Source organism: Salmo salar, chromosome 11 (assembly GCF_965601325.2).
Source record: "Salmo salar chromosome 11, fSalSal1, whole genome shotgun sequence".
NCBI lineage: Eukaryota > Metazoa > Chordata > Actinopteri > Salmoniformes > Salmonidae > Salmo > Salmo salar.
Window position 1 is genome coordinate 104759862 of NC_138301.1, and position 19509 is coordinate 104779370.

The following is a 19509-nucleotide window of genomic DNA, read 5'->3' on the forward strand; positions in this document are numbered from 1 at the left end:
GAAATACCATGTTTGTTTGAAGAATACAGTATCAGGACAGAGAAAAACCCCAAGGTTGCATCTCCTAGCCTTGTGGGAAAGTAACATAACTGTCCTTTGTGCAGAAGATGAACACAGCGATGACGTCCTACTGTTCTCAGGGACTTGATGAGATGTTTTTCTGTAACCAAATGTAACCGTCTCTAGTTGACAATGGCAGATGTGTAATGCATCTCGGAAAATATCAACTTCTCTCAATCCAATGTAACCATGGTGACGTGGTCACAGAATAGGATCGGGGAGACCATACTCTTTTTATGAGCCTTCCGGACTCAGTAATTGAATGTGAAACAGTAAAAGCAGAGCCCTACAGTAGCTGTGCTTGGCTGCTGCTGACAGAATGACTGTGAAACTGCCCTGTCACAACCCCCACTTGCTCTTTTTCTCTCTGTCCTCAGGCTGCTCTTGTTCTCTCTGTCCTCGGGCTGCTCTTTTTCTCTCTGTCCTCGGGCTGCTCTTTTTCTCTCTGTCCTCGGGCTGCTCTTTTTCTCTCTGTCCTCGGGCTGCTCCTTTTCTCTCTGTCCTCGGGCTGCTCTTTTTCTCTCTGTCCTCGGGCTGCTCTTTTTCTCTCTGTCCTCGGGCTGCTCTTTTTCTCTCTGTCCTCGGGCTGCTCTTTTTCTCTCTGTCCTCGGGCTGCTCTTTTTCTCTCTGTCCTCGGGCTGCTCTTTTTCTCTCTGTCCTCGGGCTGCTCTTTTTCTCTCTGTCCTCGGGCTGCTCTTTTTCTCTCTGTCCTCGGGCTGCTCTTTTTCTCTCTGTCCTCGGGCTGCTCTTTTTCTCTCTGTCCTCGGGCTGCTCTTTTTCTCTCTGTCCTCGGGCTGCTCTTTTTCTCTCTGTCCTCGGGCTGCTCTTTTTCTCTCTGTCCTCGGGCTGCTCTTTTTCTCTCTGTCCTCGGGCTGCTCTTTTTGCTGCATTTCACTTTTCCTCAAGAGTAGCTCTGCTCCCTGCTCTTGAATAATGTCTCTCTTGCTACTAATCACATCTCAGCCATGGAAACCAAGCCCAAATTCAATTAGGCCTATTCAGCCACTTCCACATTTCATTACCGCCTTCCCAAACATTCATCCACCAATGACTCAAAAGCGCTTCAGTTTCTCTTGCACAAAAAAGCACAATACTCAATTCAATGCTGAGTCTGGCCCAGCCCCTGAAATGACTGACAACATTGTATGTGAGGATTATTTTGGCTTCCTCTAGACTTCTGCCTTATTGGTACTGTTCCAATCCCCCTACAGGGAAGTCTCAGTCCCGTGTGGCTCAGTTGGTAGAGCATGGTGTTTGCAACGCCAGGGTTATGGGTTCGATTCCCACGGGGGACCAGTACGGCGAAGGGAAAAAAAATGAAATGTATGCATTCACTACTGTAAGTCGCTCTGGATAAGAGCGTCTGCTAAATGACTAAAATGTAAATACCTCTGGGAAGTAGAGGTGTTGTGATCACATCCTGTAGGTCTGATGATCTGATTTGGAAGTGCACATTTACTGTATGCTATGGGTCAACAACGCAGCTTCTGAATACCACAGGTCAGATGGTTATAAGAGTTCAGTCTCTTAGTACCTCACCAAAGCAGGATGGAACCATCTCCTCCCCATGGACTATATGGGCATGTTCTCTAGGCTATGGACTAGGCTATCTCTGTTTTCGTGTCAAGTCATTGTGTCTCATACACATGCAACAGACATCCATTCATGTGTCAATGGCACCTGCTCGTGGGCAGTGTGGAATATCATGTTTCAGGACGTACCTGGGGCCTGTTCACGAGAGTGCAACGTTAAGTTTCAGATACAATGTACCTCAACTACTACAGTACAGCACACTGTAAATGTGGTACTTTCACTGACCCTGTATGTACACTGAACAAAAATAAACACAACATCCAACCATTTCTAAGATTTTACTGAGTTACAGTTCATATAAGGAAATTTAAATGAATTCATTAGGCCCTAGTCTGTGGATTTAACATGACTGGGATACAGATATACATCTGTTGGTCACAGATACCTAAAAAGTAGGGGCGTGGGTAAAAAACAACATTTTCCTCATGCAGCGTGACACATCTCCTTCACATAGAGTTGATCAGACTGCTGATTGCGGCCTGTGGAATGTTGTCTCACTCCTCTTCAATGGCTGTGTGAAGTTGCTGGATATTGTCGGGAACTGGAACACGCTGTCGTACGCATCAATCCAGAGCATCGCAAACATGCTAAATGGATGACATGTCTGGTGAGATTGCAGGCCATGGAAGAACAGACATTTTCAGCTTCCAGGAATTGTGTACAGATCCTTGCGAAATGGGGCCGTGTATTATCATGCTGAAACATGAGGTGATTACAGCAGATGAATGGTACAACAATGGGCCTCAGGATTTCGTCACAGCATTGCCATAGATAAAATGCGATTGTGTTTGTTGATCCTAGTTTATGCCTGCCCATACCATAACCCCACTGCCACCATGGGGCACTCTGTTCACAATGTTGACATCAGCTTACCTCTCGCCCACACGACGCCCACACGACGCCATACCAGTCTGCCATCTGCACGGTACAGTTGAAACTGGGATTCATCCGTGAAGAGCACACTTCTCCTGCATGCCAGTGACCATCGAAGGTGAGCATTTGCCCACTGAAGTCGGTTATGACGCTGAACTGCAGTCAGGTCAATACCCGGGTGAGGAAGCACGCAGATGAGTTTCCCTGAGACAGTTTTTGACAGTTTGTAAAGAAATTCTTTGATTGTGCAAACCCACAGTTTCATCAGCTGTCTGGGTGACTGGTCTCAGACGATCCCGCTGGTGAAGAAGCCGGATGTGGCGGTCCTGGGCTGGAGTGGTTACATGTGGTCTGCGGTCATGAGGCCGACAAACTGTCAGGTGGATGAATTATCTTGGCAAAGGAGACCTTCTCACTAACAGGGATGTAAATACATTTGTGCACAATGAGAGAAATAAGCTTTTTGTGTGTATGGAATGTTTTGGAGGATCTTTTATTTACGCTCATGAAACATGGGACCAACACTGCATGTAATGTTCATATTTTTGTTGAGTAAAGCTTACACTCCTGTTTTTATTACTTATTTTTCTTTTTCTTGTTATACTTTTTGATTTTGAATACTGGGTTGTTGGGAAGGGCTTGCTAGTTATTAATTCCACTGTACTTGTGCATGTGACAAATAAAACTTGAAACAATTGTGTAGAATATGATTGTCTGTCATGAAGAATAGGAAATTGTCAGCTCTATTCATTACATTTCTATCTGCTAGGTTTTACCTTACTGAATACATCCCGTGTATGATAGATCCTTGCCAGGATTTAACCAAAGGGAGGTGTCAGTGGAGCATAGAGATTCATATCCCAGTACTTTTATTGTTTGAACAGTCAATATCAATTCCTTTATCATAGAGGGAGAAGATGAACCATATCTTGTCCTTGATGCTGGCACAAACCTGGGGGGTTACACTTGCATGAACATCTGCTAACCATGTGTATGTGACAAATACAATTTGATTTGGTGTGTAGGGATGGACGTGCTCTGTCCTGGGGAGGAGCCACATGTCCAGCTGGAATATGTCTTGTAAAGCTACATCAGCTGATTCAAATAATCAAAGCTTGATGATGAGTTAATTATTTGAATCAGCTGTGTAGTGCTAGGGCAAAAACCAAAACGTGCACCCCTTGGGGTCCCCAGGACCGAGTTTGGTAAATCTGAGCTACATGGTGAGGGGGATGCGTCATCAAAGTTTTATTTCACACTGATCAGTGCTTTGTAATACTATTGTTATTTCTCAACGGTCACACGCTCACCAGAGATCATATGGCTGTGTTAGTGTGTTGATCGTTTTTAACAGATAGGCCTATTGGGTGTGTTTTGAAACTTGTCATTTCCTGAACATGTAAACAGTAAACAGTAAGGCCTGTTATAGTGACATTGTTGGTAAAACATTTCTCACACTGTGATTACAAGATCACTGTTATCTTCCTGTGTTTTATATCCAACTATCTGCTGTCTGTCCAGAACACACACCAAGTACTTTCTCATTTCATATCTCAATAGCAAGGAAAGCATGGCCACACATTTCTACTTCATTCCAAACTATTTTCTAAATAGTTAAACAAAGCACACACATGGTGGTAAATATCCAGACCGAACAAGACATTCATTTTTATTTTAGTCCAGCTCACAATACCTGAATGGAATTAGTTTATTTCCTGAAGATTGTTAATCCATGCTGTCCGGGTTGGACGGATGGTCATTCTGATGAGCAGTAAGGATTTGGAATCGTTTTTGTTCATACAGAAGATTTGTCCGTCTTTTAAAAAGTTAATGTATCCTTTGAATGTCTCAAGTCAAGTTTTCCAGCCATGTTGTGTCAACTGTATTGAATGTTTAACAGCAGTAAAGACAAATACTACTTGCATAACTATGGCCTCATTATGTGGCTTTGCCCTTCGGGACACTTGAGTCCCCTTGACTTGCTCTGGGCCTGTGACCACCAATTCCCTTTTACTGCTGCCTGGCAGTCGCGCGCGGCAGACAGACAGACAGGCAGCAGGCAGACAGACAGGCAGACAGGCCGGCAGACAGACAGACAGGCCGGCAGACAGACAGGCCGGCAGGCCGGCTGGGTTTATTGTGATGTTGGCTGACTAACAGCAGCAACATGTGACAGGCGGCTCTCAGGAACCTCTGACAAACAGTGAGGCTCCTCTCACACATAAAAATGTGTCATTTAGCAGATCCTCTTATCCAGAGCTACTTAGTTTGTGAATTCATGTTAAGATAGCTTGGTGGGAAAACCACATCTCAATCATAGCTACTTTGAGGAAAATGGTATTTACTATCAGCAAAGTCAGTGGTCACGAAAGGCAAGGGTGTGGTTTATTTTTTGGGGGGTGGGGCTGTGTATGCTACAGCAGAGACAGGTCATCCAAAGGTCATATCCGATCATCTAAGGCAGGGATGGGCAACTTTGATGTGGGTGGGGGCCACATATACAATCTGAACTCATCATGGGGGGGGGCAATGGCTCACGCATCTGCTACCCTCATCCATACCCACACATGCAGTCAGAGCATTTTGGGGGCCCAAAGCTACATTTTGTTGGGCCTTCGTGCATATTCTCTGCAGTCCAAACCGATGCTGACGTGATGGAGGCGCCAGAAAATGTAGCCAAACTTAGATGAGACTTTTTTTTTTTTTATTACAGAAAATCGAGGCTAAACGCCAGTCATGTTTGGCAGATAATAATTAACGTCTAAATAATTAAATCATATTTTGTCACATGCGCCGAATACAACATTAAGTGTAGACTTTGTCGTGAAATTATTACTTACGAGCCCTTTCCCAACAATGCTTTCCCTTACTCCTGCCCAGAAACTAGAATATGCATATAATTATTAGCTTTGGATAGAAAACACTCCAAAGTTTCAAAAACTGTTTGAATGGTGTCTGTGAGTATAACAGAACTCATTTGGCAGGCCAAAACCCGAGAAGATTCCAAACAGGAAGCGCCCTCTCTGACTATTTCTTGGCCTTCTTGATCATCTCTATCCAAAACAGGGGATCTCTGCTGTAACGTGACATTTTCTAACGCTCCCATAGGCTCTCAGAAGGCGCCAGAACGTTGAATGATGCCTTTGCAGGCCATGGCTGAAAAACAGTAGCGCATTTGGATAGTGGTCGATCTGAGAACAATGAGACTGGGGGCGCGTGCACGAGACGACTCCATGTTTTTATTTTTTCGTCTTTGAATGAAAACAGGGTTTCCCGGTCGGAATATTATCGCTTTTTTACGAGAAAAATCGCATAAAAATTGATTTTAAACAGCGTTTGACATGCTTCGAAGTACGGTAATGGAATATTTTGAATTTTTTTGTCACGAAACGCGCCGGGCGCGTCACCCTTCTTTACCCTTCGGATAGTGTCTTGAACGCACGAACAAAAGGCCTCTATTTGGATATAACTATGGATTATTTGGAACCAAACCAACATTTGTTATTGTAGAAGTCCTGGGAGTGCATTCTGACAAAGAACAGCAAAGGTAATCCAATTTTTCTTATAGTAAATCTGAGTTTGGTGAGTACCACACTTGGTGGGTGTCAAAATAGCTAGCCATGATGGCCAGGCTATCTACTCAGAATATTGCAAAATGTGCTTTCACCGGACATAGCGATTGCATAAAGGAGTTCTGTATCTATAATTCTTAAAATAATTTGTTTTTTGTGAACGTTTATCGTGAGTAATTTACTAAATTCACCGGAAGTGTTCGGTGGGAATGCTAGTTCTGAACGTCACATGCTAATGTAAAAAGCTGTTTTTTTATATAAATATGAACTTGATTGAACAAAACATGCATGTATTGTATAACATAATGTCCTAGGAGTGTCATCTGATGAAGATCATCAAAGGTTAGTGCTGCATTTAGCTGTGGTTTTGTTTTTTGTGACATTATATGCTAGCTTGAAAAATGGGTGTCTGATCATTTCTGGCTGGGTACTCTGCTGACATAATCTAATGTTTTGCTTTCGTTGTAAAGCCTTTTTGAAATCGGACAGTGTGGTTAGATAAAGGAGAGTCTTGTCTTTAAAATGCTGTACAATAGTCATATGTTTGAAAAATTGAAGTTTTTGGATTTTTGATCAATTTGTAATTCGCGCCACGCCTATCATTGGATATTGGAGCAGGTGTTCCGCTAGCGGAACGTCTAGATGTAAGAGGTTTTAATATAATTTTAATTTAACTAGTACGAAAATGTAATAACATTTAACAAATGGATCAAAAGAAAATAGTAATACTAAAGTAACACAATAAATGGCAATAACGAGGCTATATACAAGTTGTCCTCAAGGCACGGTTTGTTTTAGATCCACACAAGACCGGAGAGTGCAGGAATTCACATAACTTGAATCTGAGCGGAGGTGGTCAGCATTTTACGACTATTTAACCATCAACTTAATTGTTGAAACCCTTAATGTTTTTTATTTTATGATGCATGTCTTACCTTGTTTCAAAGTAGCCTAGCCAAAATACGACCATAGAAATGTTGAGGGAATTATTTTGTAAACACTAATATGACATTGAAACCAGCATTTTTCTCATGTTCTATTGGTTTTCAACAGTATTTTATTGTCCAGAAGCCAAAGGCATAATCCTAGTCATATTAGTAACCCATGCTAGTTGATGCATATTTAGAGCTCCAGTCTTAATTTCGAATGGATATTTTCATCAATGTCACATGAAACCGCACACACATGCGTATCGCTTTTGAGAACGGTGTTTTCCGCTAATTGCGTTTTGGAACATTCGCACGTATTCTACAGCCATGTCTGCATTGTTGAGTTTATAATATGAAGAATTAAAACTTTATAAACATTTTAGGCTAAATAGACTGATCTGTTGCATCAGCCTAATTTGCTTTAAGATGATTTATTTTTTAGGTGCAGTGGTTGTATGAATTTATGATCTGTCATCCCAGAACTGTCCCAGAGTCTGTTTTCAACCATAGACACTGACGGGGCATCCTTCATTTCAAGCCCTGGAGGGAATTCTTTTTTTAAAGACATAAAAGTATTTGTTTGTAATTGGTGAATGCACCAATTTGTAAGTCGCTCTGGATAAGAGCGTCTGCTAAATGACGTAAATGTAAAAATGTAATGTTGCAATATTTTAAAGGCTGCAAAGGGTGACCAACCATCCTCCAGGAGCGGTTTAAAAGGGGAGTGTTGTATTTTGAGACAGGCTTGAATATGCAATGAAGCCAATAGGCAGTGTAGCCTACATTTTTATCTGAATCTCTATGGTGTAAAAAAAGGACAATTGGCTAAAAAAGTTAATGTCAAGTGAACCCTGTTACTCATTTTTCCATGGGGTGGAGAGAAAAATGTGCGGTTTTGATATCTTACTGAGTGACTACAAAAAGAGAGCTGTCTGCTTGACTAAATCTAAAAAACTATACGCTGGTGTGGGATAATTGTGAGTGACTGACATGACAAGAGAGAACCTGCTGATGCACAACCACATTATGTACCAACTGACCTCTCCCTTTCCGTTCCAGCTCACCATCTCCCAGCTCACCATCTCACTCACAGATCCTTTTACTGTTAAGGCTGGCAATTTACAGATTGGTTACACTCATGCCTAGGGAAGGGTTCTATTTGTTTTCTACGGAAGTTAGCCTAACTGAATCCAAAACCAGTCATGTTTTGATCCAATTGTAATCTCACGCATATAGTTTCAAACATTTCCATTTCCAAACAATGTGAATTGCAGGAGCAGGACATTATTTAACATTCAATATAGTAAGGCAAACACTAATTGTTGACATGTACATATCTGTACTGCTATAATGAAGCTGATGATGATCATGTAGATACTGAACACTAGTCCATTTTGTTTCTTCAGCTTCCATTTGAGAAGGAGGTGTACTACATCCAGCATTCCTTGCTCTACCTGGTGCCTGTATACCTCTTCAGGAAAGGAGGTACGTGCTGGCTTCTTTTGCACTTATGGAATTCTGTGCTTTGACGTCTCCATTCCATGGGTGCTTCACTATCTGTTGAATTTGAACCATCTTGAGTTACTCATCACTACTACCTTAACTCAACCAATCAAAACCCTTCTCCCAGTTATGAGATTGTTGCAGTGAGAGAGGCGGAGCCCTGGGGAAAACTAGACTGCCATCTAGTGTTGCGATGCCATTTTTGCCAACCCATTTATTTTTCATGAGAATGTGATAATTATCCATGTTTAACATTAAAATCGAACATAATATGGCAAAAAAAAATGAATTTAACAATTCAGAGGAATAGAGACTGCGGTGGCCTATGTTAGAATTAGCTCCAATACATAGTGAAATTGATCCCCAGTCAACAACAGACTAGGCTACAATTTGAACAAAGAGAATGGAATGAACTCTCCATCGTGATCTACCTTTTCTCTCCAATAGAATGAAAAGGCAAAACTGCTTCAAAATGAAACCGCTCTGACAGCTTTAAGGAAAAATCGCTAAGATCACACACATACCCTGGCTCCTAACAAATTCAAACAGTCTGATGTATTACACACAACATATCTGTGAACATAAGGAATCATTCATATCCCTGACATAGCAGCGTCACTGGCAAGCTAAAAAACTAACCAAAAACCAAGTCCATACCTGCACTGTAGCGTTAACAGTATGACTTAAAGGTGCTACACAGGATTTTTCTGCATTGTAATTTCAGAAAATGTCCGTAATACAGTGCCATTCGAAAGTATTCAGACCCGTTAACTTTTTCCACATTTTTGTTACATTACAGCCTTATTCTAAAATGTATTACATTGTTATTTTCTTCGTCAATCTCCACACAATACCCCATAATGACAAAGCAAAAACAGGTTTTTAGAAATTTTTGCTATTACATTTACATAAGTATTCAGACCCTTTACTCAGTACTTTGTTGAAGCTCCTTTGGCAGTGATTACAGCATCGAGTCTTCTTGGGTATGACGCTACAAGCTTGTGGCGAAATCCTGGACGGAGCCTTCACCGTGCGCTGCCACTTTAAGAGCGCATCAGCGGTAAGGAAGGAGGAAATAAAGACCGTTCTTCCGGCTCTCTGGGAGGTAGCTCTTGGTTGGCGCGGCAGTTTGATTGTGTGCAATGCTGCATGAATGTTGTTTAGTTTGTAAAGTGTTTAACTCAGTCATCGGTGTGACTGCTCTAGGTCGTGGTTGTTTTCATTTGGGACCACACCGGTTATGAATTGCATGAATTAGTAGCAACATTGTTGCGAAGTTTTGACATACAAACAAATAAACCATCAGATGGGCAGACAGCTGTTGACTTCAGGCTTGCAGTTGCATTAAGATCTCTTTCTCTTCCGTCTATCGTTCCAGTGCTTTACACTGCAGCACACTTTCTATTCTTATGCGCTTCCCGTTGATGTTCATTATCGCTGGACTCTTATTGCCCTGCCAGAAGAATTTGGGTTGACATTTTAGTTAAAAGGGAGGTTGCTTGCAAGTGTGTGTGTTGTTATTTGAACTGTATTGAGGTGGTGTGATTTCTAATGACATGTGGCCGAGAAGATTTTGGACATTTTAAGGCCTTTGTTTTGTCTATGAACACCCCCACATTCATACCCTCTGCACTCCTCCACTGGGGGGTAATAGAGATTAGTGCAAATCCTCTGATGACTGGGTTCTTTCTTGTAAATGGTTTCTATTAAGTTGCGGTTCAATTTCTCTGCCATTATTATTATTATTATTATTATATGAGGTATTATTGGTGGGGTTACCCCTGTGCTGTGACGTGGGTTTATATGGTGTGTCTTCTCTCTTCTCTCCACTGGCTATCTGGCAAACAGGCTACACTCTAGGCAGTCTGTTCTGCTGATGTGTGTGGGTCTGGTAGTGGTATCCTCTCTATTCTACTCTTTTCCTTTCGGCTTGGTTAATACCTGCTTGGCACCCGAACAAAACCTTTATCTTTACCCCTCTCTAATAATACTGCTACAAGCTTGGCACACCTGTATTTGGGGAGTTTCTCCCATTCTTCTCTGCAGATCCTCAAGCTCTGTCAGGTTAGATGGGGAGCATCACTGTACAGCTATTTCCAGGTCTCTCCAGAGATGTTCGATCTGGTTCAAGTTCGGGCTCTGGCTGGGCCATTCAAGGACTTTCAGAGCCACTCCTGCGTTGTCTTGGCTGTGGTATTAGGGTCGTTGTCCTGTTGGAAGGTGAACCTTTCGCCCCAGTCTGAGGTCATGAGCTCTCTGGAGCAGGTTTTCATCAAGGATCTCTCTGTATTTTGCTCCGTTCATCTTTGCCTTGATCCTGACTTGTCTCCCAGTCCCTGCCGCTGAAAAACATCTCCACACCATGCTTCACCGTATGGATGTTGCCAGGTTTCCTCCAGACGTGATGCTTGGCATTCAGGCCAAAGAGTTCAATATTGGTTTCATCAGACCAGAGAACCTAGTTTCTCATGGTCTGAGAGTATTTAGGTGCCGTTTGGCAAACTCCAAGCGGGCTGTCATGTGCCTTTTACTGAGGAGTGGCATCTGTCCTGCTACTATCATTAATGCATGATTAGGGGAGTGCTGCAGAGATGGTTGTCCTTCTGGAAGGTTCTCCCATCTCCACAGAGAAACTCTAGAACTCTGTCAGAGTGACCATCGGGTTCTTGGTCACCTCCCTGACCAAGGCCCTTCTCCCCTGATTGCTCAGTTTGGCCGGGCGGCCAGCTCTAGGAAGAGTCTTGGTGGTTCCAAACTTCTTCCATTTAAGAATGGAGGCCACTGTGTTCTTGGGGACCTTCAATGCTGCAGAAATGTTTTGGTACCCTTCCCCAGTTCTGTGCCTCGACAGGATCCTGTCTCGGAGCTCTACGGACAATTCCGACCTCATGGCTTGGTTTATGCTCTGACATGCACTGTCAACTGTGAGACCTTTTTATATAGACAGGGGTGTTGTATAGACAGGTGTGGCTTTTTCGAAATCATGTCCAATCATTTGAATTTACCACAGGTGGACTCCAAGTTGTAGAAACATCAAGGATGATCAATGGAAACAGGATGCACCTGAGCTCACTTTCGAGTCTCATAGTAAAGGGTCTGAATACTTATGTTAATAAGGTATTTCTGTATTTTATTTGTAATAAATTTGCAACCATTTCTAAAAAACTGTTTTTCGTTTTGGCTTTATGGGGTATTGTGTGTAGATTGCTGAGGATATTTATTTATTTATTCCATTTTAGAATAAGGCTATAACATAACGAAATGTGGAAACAGTCAAGGGGTCTGAATACTGCAGTAATAGTGTAATGATAGTGTTTCACAGTATTATTTACCCGCCAGTGTTGTGATTGTCTGGCCAGTGTTGTGATATTCGCTTATTGATATCTCCCGCGGGGCTGGCACCTGTTGTCAAAGTGGGAAAGCTGTTTTGACTTCGTGGCTGTTATCTAGTGGAAATCTGGTCAAGCGGCCAATGTAGAAATCACTCTCATTTCCTGGCTGCTAAAATTCTACACTGTTTGTTCAATTTTAGTTTGTGAGAAAACATTCACTGACTCGTGTAGGGAATCATTGTAATATATTAACAAAAAGGGAGGTCTGGGTGGGAAGGGCCTCATTAAAGCAAAGGCCGCATTTGATTATTATTGTGAAACCGAACAACAAACTAGACGCTGCCATTCATACCTACTCAGTGCTGTTTTCTTATGTTTAAGCAACCGCATTGGACAAACAACAATTGCATTGTCAGTACACATTTTCACATGATATTCAATAAAACTCAATACAAATATTATTAAAAATACAAACGTTCTTAGTACATGCACACACTATCTACTCAGCACTGTTTTTTAACATAGTGAAAAGTAGGGCTGTGCTGAGTACTCGGAGAAAACGAGTATCGAAACGGATATGGAGAATTTTTCGAATACGATTATGACAAGTATTTTCTAATTATCCATCATCTGGAAAAATTTATTTTCAGCTGACAGCATGCATTTTTCTTTCACTCAAATAGTGTGAAGCGCTGGGCGCTCTAAACAACGATCGGGTAGTTTTTGTCTGTAAATAAAATGGGCGGGGTATCGGTTGAACCTGCTGCAACGTTTAGATTAGAACAAGCCGCTCTCATTTTCCCAGACAGACACACGCGGCTCTGTGTCACTCACTCGTCTCAGGGTACAAGTCTCCCTTTCTCCGTGTATAAATCAGAATCCGTAGCTAGTCATTGTTAAATCAATTCATTTCCTGTTGACTTTTGTGGTGGAAATATTGTAATCAAAAGGAGAGACTTTTAGATTTCTTCAAAACAATCAAACTTTATTATTTCATTTAGTGCAGTAATGGAGCTGGTCGGTAATCACCCCTGGAGGTGATCACTGAGAACTCAACCAGCGGATTTGAGAGACAGCATTTTATAGCAAAGTCCATCCTCCTGGATGTTCATGACAAACAACAGCTGTATGGAATGGGTCACAAGGTTGCTAATAATTCACAGCAAACCGTATCTGCTGTAAATACTGTCCTCATTGTGTGGAGACCAGGGTCTGTCCCCCCAACTCCATAGTGGAGCCATCTCCCCATGGTACCCCAGTACAGAAACATTAACTCATGCTATGGAATGCGGTATCACCCAAAGACATGGTAAATCTCCTGTCAGTGTTTCATCTCAGAGGCCCACCCTCAGTAGAACACACACAGATGAGTGTTCTAACAACCCCTTATTCTGTTGCATAAAACAACCATTTGATGCAATTACAGTGTTATAGCATAATCTTGCAATTTTGCTCTCACACTTTGCTGAGGCCATAAGTTGTTTTTGTCTGTCTACTTTGCCTTGTTTAGTAGGCCTACTTTCTGTCCGTATAAGTCTCTCGTTTTGTTGTGATCCAAGCCCATGCTTGCTTGCTACTTTTTCTCGCCCAGGCATGTTTGCCACGCAACAAATCATTCGAAAATAATATCACAAATGTAATTGTTTATTTTGATTGTAAAAGTGTTGGGAGAAGTTTTGCTTCTCACAAAAGTGAAACAATATATGGGGCAAAAAATTTGCCTACCTTCATCTGAATCTGTCTGGAATAAATGCAGTCAGTGGTAACTGGCCATGCATTAGGCAATTTATTAGCCTATTCCGTTCATAATTGAATAGGACCAAGTAAGTAAATCATGTGCATTTCTCTTTTTTTTTTTTACAATGACTGAAGAAACAATGATGTACGCTGGGTGATATAGCGCAGTAATGCACACTTAAGGTATAGGCATTACCGGTATTTTAATGTGCACTTCCGGATTTTCCGATCACAAGTAATTACGAATATGAGTATGACAGATCGGCACACCCATAGTGAAAAGGCATGCAATAGTGGGTCTCGGGAGCAAAGAAATCCACTGCCAGCTGCATTCTTTAATTTTCAAGGGAACTTGAGAATACCCATAGTGATTACTCTGCCATAAAATGGAAGTAATCCATAACTGTATTTTCAGTTCTGTTTTGAATAATATTCATACATTTACTATTCATCCCCCCTCCCCCTCCCAGGTGTGTACAAGCCAGAGCCCCTGGGGGACATGTGGTGGGCTATCCTCTCCACTGGCATCCTGTTCCTTTATCACTTCCTGTTCCTGCAGGGCCTGGGCCTGGTAAGATTGATGGAGGGAGCCCTCTACTGGACACTTGGTGCAACTCCTCTTCACTCGCTCTTAAAGGAGAGGCCAGTAACAAGACACATGACACAGATATAGGAGTCAGACAGTAATGTACAGGTCACACCAGCATGACACAGCGGACTGCTCTTCTCCCACACTACCTGACTGATGGCATGAATGAAACAAACACCAAGCAAGGCCACCGTCACAGTAGGTCTGCTGAAGGGAGAACGGCTCATAATAATGGCCGGAACGGAGCAAATGGAATGGTATTATACACCTGGAAAGCATGCGTTTTTAGGTATTTGATACCATTCTACTAATTCCACTCCATTCATTACCACGAGCCCGTCCTCCCCAACCTCCTGTGGCTTCAGTGTTTCTCCTTCTACATAGTCTCTCACTTTTCTCTCCCTCTTCCCAGATGACCGAGGTCAACCTGAACAACATGCTGTGTCCAGCAGTGTCAGATCCATTTTATGGGCCTTGGTACCGGGTTTGGGCTGCGGGTCACCAGACACTGTTGACCCTGATCCATGGGAAGGCCCTGACCCTCCTCTCCCACCACACCGGCCCCACCTGCAGGTACTTGCTGGACACCGCCAGACTGCGCAGCAAGAAGATTGACTGAACACCCACACACAGAGACAAACACGAACGTGGCCTTTTTCAATCCAAACGCCTGCTCTTATGTTGGGATTTTCAATGCATCTGTACCACTTTTACCATATTTATTTCTACTGTAAAGAAATAAGCATTTCAGAGTCAATGAAATATCATTCCTTTAGTGTTTGTGCTGGATTGCATTATATGCATGCACAATCATGGGCGTCTGACTTTGTCTGAAAGTGGGGGTGCAAATGCTTGGAACAGGGGGGGGCTTGACTTTTTTTGGCACCGTTTGAAGCGCTGTCACCATAAACATTAAAACAATTTACTTGTCTCAGCAGCATACATATTTGATTAAAAAAAGGGTAGAAATGGCTTATTTGGTCAAAATTACTTACCAAACCAAGCACACAGACCCGGCGCCAGGACAGGCTTTAAGTGATTAAGGGGTGCAGTTGAAATCGGTGAAGGGGGCACAATTTTTAAGGGTTCTTGCATTGGAATTATATTGAATTCTTATCACGCTATAACGTAATAAACAAAGTTCTAATGCAGAAACTCAGACCGGTGAGTGCTTTTTGATGTGACAGATTAACGTGAAATCTGTAGCCCAGCTCCACTGTGCTGTATCAGCACAATGGACAGCGCCCTACACAAGGCCATTTTGGTAATGAATATAGGCTACAATATAGGCTTTTTATAATAGGTGAATTGCCTAATGTGAATGCAGGCGTACACACAGCTGTCTTACCAAAATAATGCAAACTAAATGCTGAAAGTAGTAGACTAGTTGTTCATGCAAACAAAAATACTGAATAGCAGTTTGACTTAGAAGAACGACAACAGCGAATGTGAACAGAACAAAACCGAGTTAGGCCTACTATAGGGCTATAAACAATATCAGATTGATAAAGGCATAACAGAATCTAGGCTAGTTACATTAACAGTAAACAAAAGGAGAATGCAAATAACCACAGTCTACAGCAGGGCTCTCCAACCCTGTTCCTCCCCCTGTAATCAATTAAGCAATGCCGGCCTACCATAAATACGTTACCATTACAGTTCCATTTTAAAAATATGAAAACCAATAGGCTGCCAAGAAAGCCTATGTTCTATTTGACTGGTGAAACGTATCGATATGTAGCTATCATTTGGGTTCTTCCATTAGAATTATAATGAATTCTGCTTATATCGCGCTATACCACAATAAACGTAAAAGTTCAAAGGCCGAGACCATTGAGTGCTCTATCAGCACCATGTACAACTCCCTACACACTAAGCAAGCCCGTTTGGCAAAGAATATAAATTTGCCATTCATACTCTAGGTTGTTGCTGAAAAGGATGTCACTGGCTATACTACCAAGATTTTGATAAAACCAACCAGCTAGATTGTTTCTTACCTTTTCAGAAGAGTTGCAGCCTCCTTGATGCTCTGTGGAACTTCCTGAGTAATCAATCATTCCATTCTCCCTGAAATCATCTTGTAAGATCCCACACAAATGCCAGTTGGATTAGTTGAGCTTTCCTTATGTGTAGCATGCTTCGTCTGTGCTGACTTAACACATTTGTCAAAGTGGAAAAGGAGTTCGTGCCAGTTGCCTATCATTAACAAGTGTTGACACCTCAGTTCCCATAGCACTTAAAACGTTTTCTTTCCACAGTGCAGTGCATTTCAAATGGTTCATGAATTCCTAGCGAATCCTTTGATTCTATCAATAGCATGCTTCCAGTTAGAATACCCGCCTTGGAATACGGCCCAGAAAACCTGCAGCTAGGGTAGAATTCTTTGCTAACCTGGGCTGGCTTCTTTGTTCCAAGATCATCAGGAACAGGTGGAGGGGTCTGTGGAGACATTATCCTAGTGGCGCTTGTGGAAGAGTGAGTAGGCTCTTCACGCTGAGCTAGCTGGAGCTCGGCAGCGTCATCGCTGCTGGGCTTGGCGGCGGTTTCGTTTCTGATATCCATCGTGGCAGATTAGCTGGTTAGAGCAAAATAGGCTAATAACACTAACACCTTTTACAGCTAGCTAAGAAGCTAACTAAACTCTGTAGTGGTGGGGCTTTAACTGAACCTGATCTGCCCTTACAAATCAAATGAGCCTATTACAGGCAGAGGCGTATCACATTATTCACGTAGCCTACCACAGATGAGCAGCATTTTTCCCCCGCTTTTTATGGAAACCCAAAGGAGTCATACCTAACCGCCCAGTAGCTTTCCATAGCCCCCCTACACATACACACACACTCTAAGGTGCGCATATCGATTTTGCGCCAACCTGTCACTCGATAATTATAATTTTTTTGCTGTTTTTGTATAGAGACATAAAACTGAAGTGGCACACGTTTTAACTGCCCCCTCGTGGAGCCGGGTCCGCAAGCAGAGCTGTTTTATGGAGATCCAAATACCCTGTGCTTTTTCATTTAGAACATAGTCGCATACAGACACCACTTGGCTACATTATAACCGTGAAGCGGCCATTGTGCGCTCCCATATGGGGCTCAGCCAGAACTGTTACTTTTGTAACTTAATGGAAAAAAATTTAACAAAGTGATTTAATTGATTTGAAGTTGGGGAAAATAGATGACAAAAATGCAGAATGGTGTTAAATGCCTGTAAACAGCTTGGGGAGGAAAAATATTTCACAGATGTAAGCATGTAATATTTGGCCTACTGATTATTTCTCAAATGGACATATACATTTTAATACAAACATTACTAATCATTTACAATTATCCAATGGATGATCATTTTCTGGTAAAAAGTGGGGGTTAAAACTGATGTTTGCACCTCTATTTTGAAAGTGGGGTTGTAGCTGCTCCATTTTCCCCATTGCTCAGGCGCCTATGCGCAAAATAGGTGCCTATGCGAAAGACTTCTGGAGTTTGGTAGTTCTTGATGTGGGGCTGGCCAGATGAAATTTGCCTTTGTTTCTTGTTTTGGTCCGATTTTCTGAATACGAGATACTTTGTATTTCTAAAGTTACCTTTTGTAGTTATGTTCAGTAAAACATTTTAGAGCTCTCTTAGATGTCACTGAACTCATTGTTATTTGGGTTTGCCATGCTAGTTGGCCTGGATATGGGTCAAGTTGACATTTTGTGTTTGTAACATTTTATCTGTGACATGTTTAATCCATTGTAAAAACCATCACTTTATGATTGTTTGAAGAGTAACAGCTGTGAAGCAGCTTTCCCTGTCATGATATCTGTGGTCAGACAGCCTCAGTCACAGCCTCTTCAATGACTTACATGGACAAACCTGTTCCTCACGTCTTCTCATTTGCTGGATCAAATGGTATCTATGAAAGAGGCTCCTGCTTCTTTATCCCATTTCTCCATCACTGATTTTACAAAACTGCAGAGGTGAAAGAAATATGATGTAGGGGGCCTTTTCATAGACGAAGACTGTTTTCTGTCCTATCAGATTATAATGGAGGGGAAATGACAGGAAAGTATCTTGATGTAGGTATTTTGGTGCAGCACGTTTTGTCGAAAGGGTGAGAGGAACAATGTCCTGTGCCTGTTGAGAGATACAGGGATCTTAGAGGAAGAGATGGCCTTCAGAAATTATTCATTAAATATATATTTTTTGAAATCATGGGCCATATTCAGTGGGGCACAACTGTCAAGGTTGCAGATTAAACTATAATGTTGATTATTCTCTATCACGAGATTGTGAACCAGGCCTGTTGTTCTTTACTTTACACTTCAGTCTACATTCTGAGTGTTGTGCCCCAGGTTAATTAAGGGCCATCCCAATTTCAGTCCATATCATGTACCCCAATATATATGTTCTATATACATGATCACATAGTGCATCTGTTTATTGATAACCTGCATAGCTCTACATTGGGACAGTAATTGGGAACCCCTGTTTTAAGGGAAGTATTACAGCCCATTGAAGAGGTTTTAAGTAGCATTTCCTATTCACTTCGATCATTGGATCGCTCCCATTTTGTAATGAGGGATATTTGTGTTACTTTACAATTACACGTAAAACAAAAAAAAAAGGGGGATATGGTTTACTTTTGTACACTTGTTTTTTTTCTGGGTGAATGTGCACTTGTATTTATTGACAATAAAAGTCATTTTTGCCCTTTAATTCTATTTTCTCAGTGAATACCTCAGGTACAAATAATACATTGAATAAAAATATAAATGCCAAATGTGAAGCGTTGGTCCCATGTTTCATGAGGTGAAACAAAAGATCCCAGAAATGTTCCATCCATACTCACAAAAAGCTTATTTCATTTGGTGCACAAATGTGTTTACATCAGGGTGGGTGAGCATTTTCCTTGGACAAGACAATCTATCCACCTGACAGGTGTGGCATATCAAGAAGCTGATTAAACAGCATGATCTTTACCCAAGTGCAACTTGTGCTGGGGACAATAAAAGGCCATTAAAATGTGCATTTTTGTCACATAACACAATGCCACAGATGTCTCAAGTTTTGAGGGAGTGTCCAAATAGCATGCTGACTGCAGGAAAGTCCACCAGAGCATTTGCCAGAGAATTGAGTGTTCATTTCTCTACCATAAGCCGCCTCCTACGTTGTTTTAGAGAATTTGGCAGTACATCCAACCGGACTCATGACCGCAGACTACATGCAACAACGCCAGCCCAGGACCTCCACATCCGGCTTCTTCACCTGCAGGATCGTCTGAGACCAGCCACCCGAACAGCTGAAGAAACTGTGGGTTTGCACAACTGAAGAATTTCTCCA

General features: G+C 42.0%; 1 protein-coding gene across 3 annotated transcripts in view; it reads left to right on the forward strand.

Annotated features, from left to right (window-relative positions):
• The window catches only part of LOC106563513 (transmembrane protein 164), a 48028-nt gene extending 29079 nt beyond the window's left edge, over nucleotides 1–18949 (forward strand). For 2 of the 3 annotated variants that reach the window (XM_014129166.3, XM_014129168.3), the window contains exons 4-6: nucleotides 8434–8512; nucleotides 14070–14170; nucleotides 14601–18949. In XM_014129166.3, coding sequence (XP_013984641.1) covers nucleotides 8434–8512; nucleotides 14070–14170; nucleotides 14601–14807 — 387 coding nt within the window. In that variant the 3' untranslated portion in view covers nucleotides 14808–18949. Of the gene's footprint in view, nucleotides 1–8433; nucleotides 8513–14069; nucleotides 14387–14600 lie in introns of all 3 variants that reach the window. The other variant, XR_006757678.2, reaches the window with a different exon arrangement.
• Nucleotides 18950–19509: the final 560 nt, after the last annotated feature.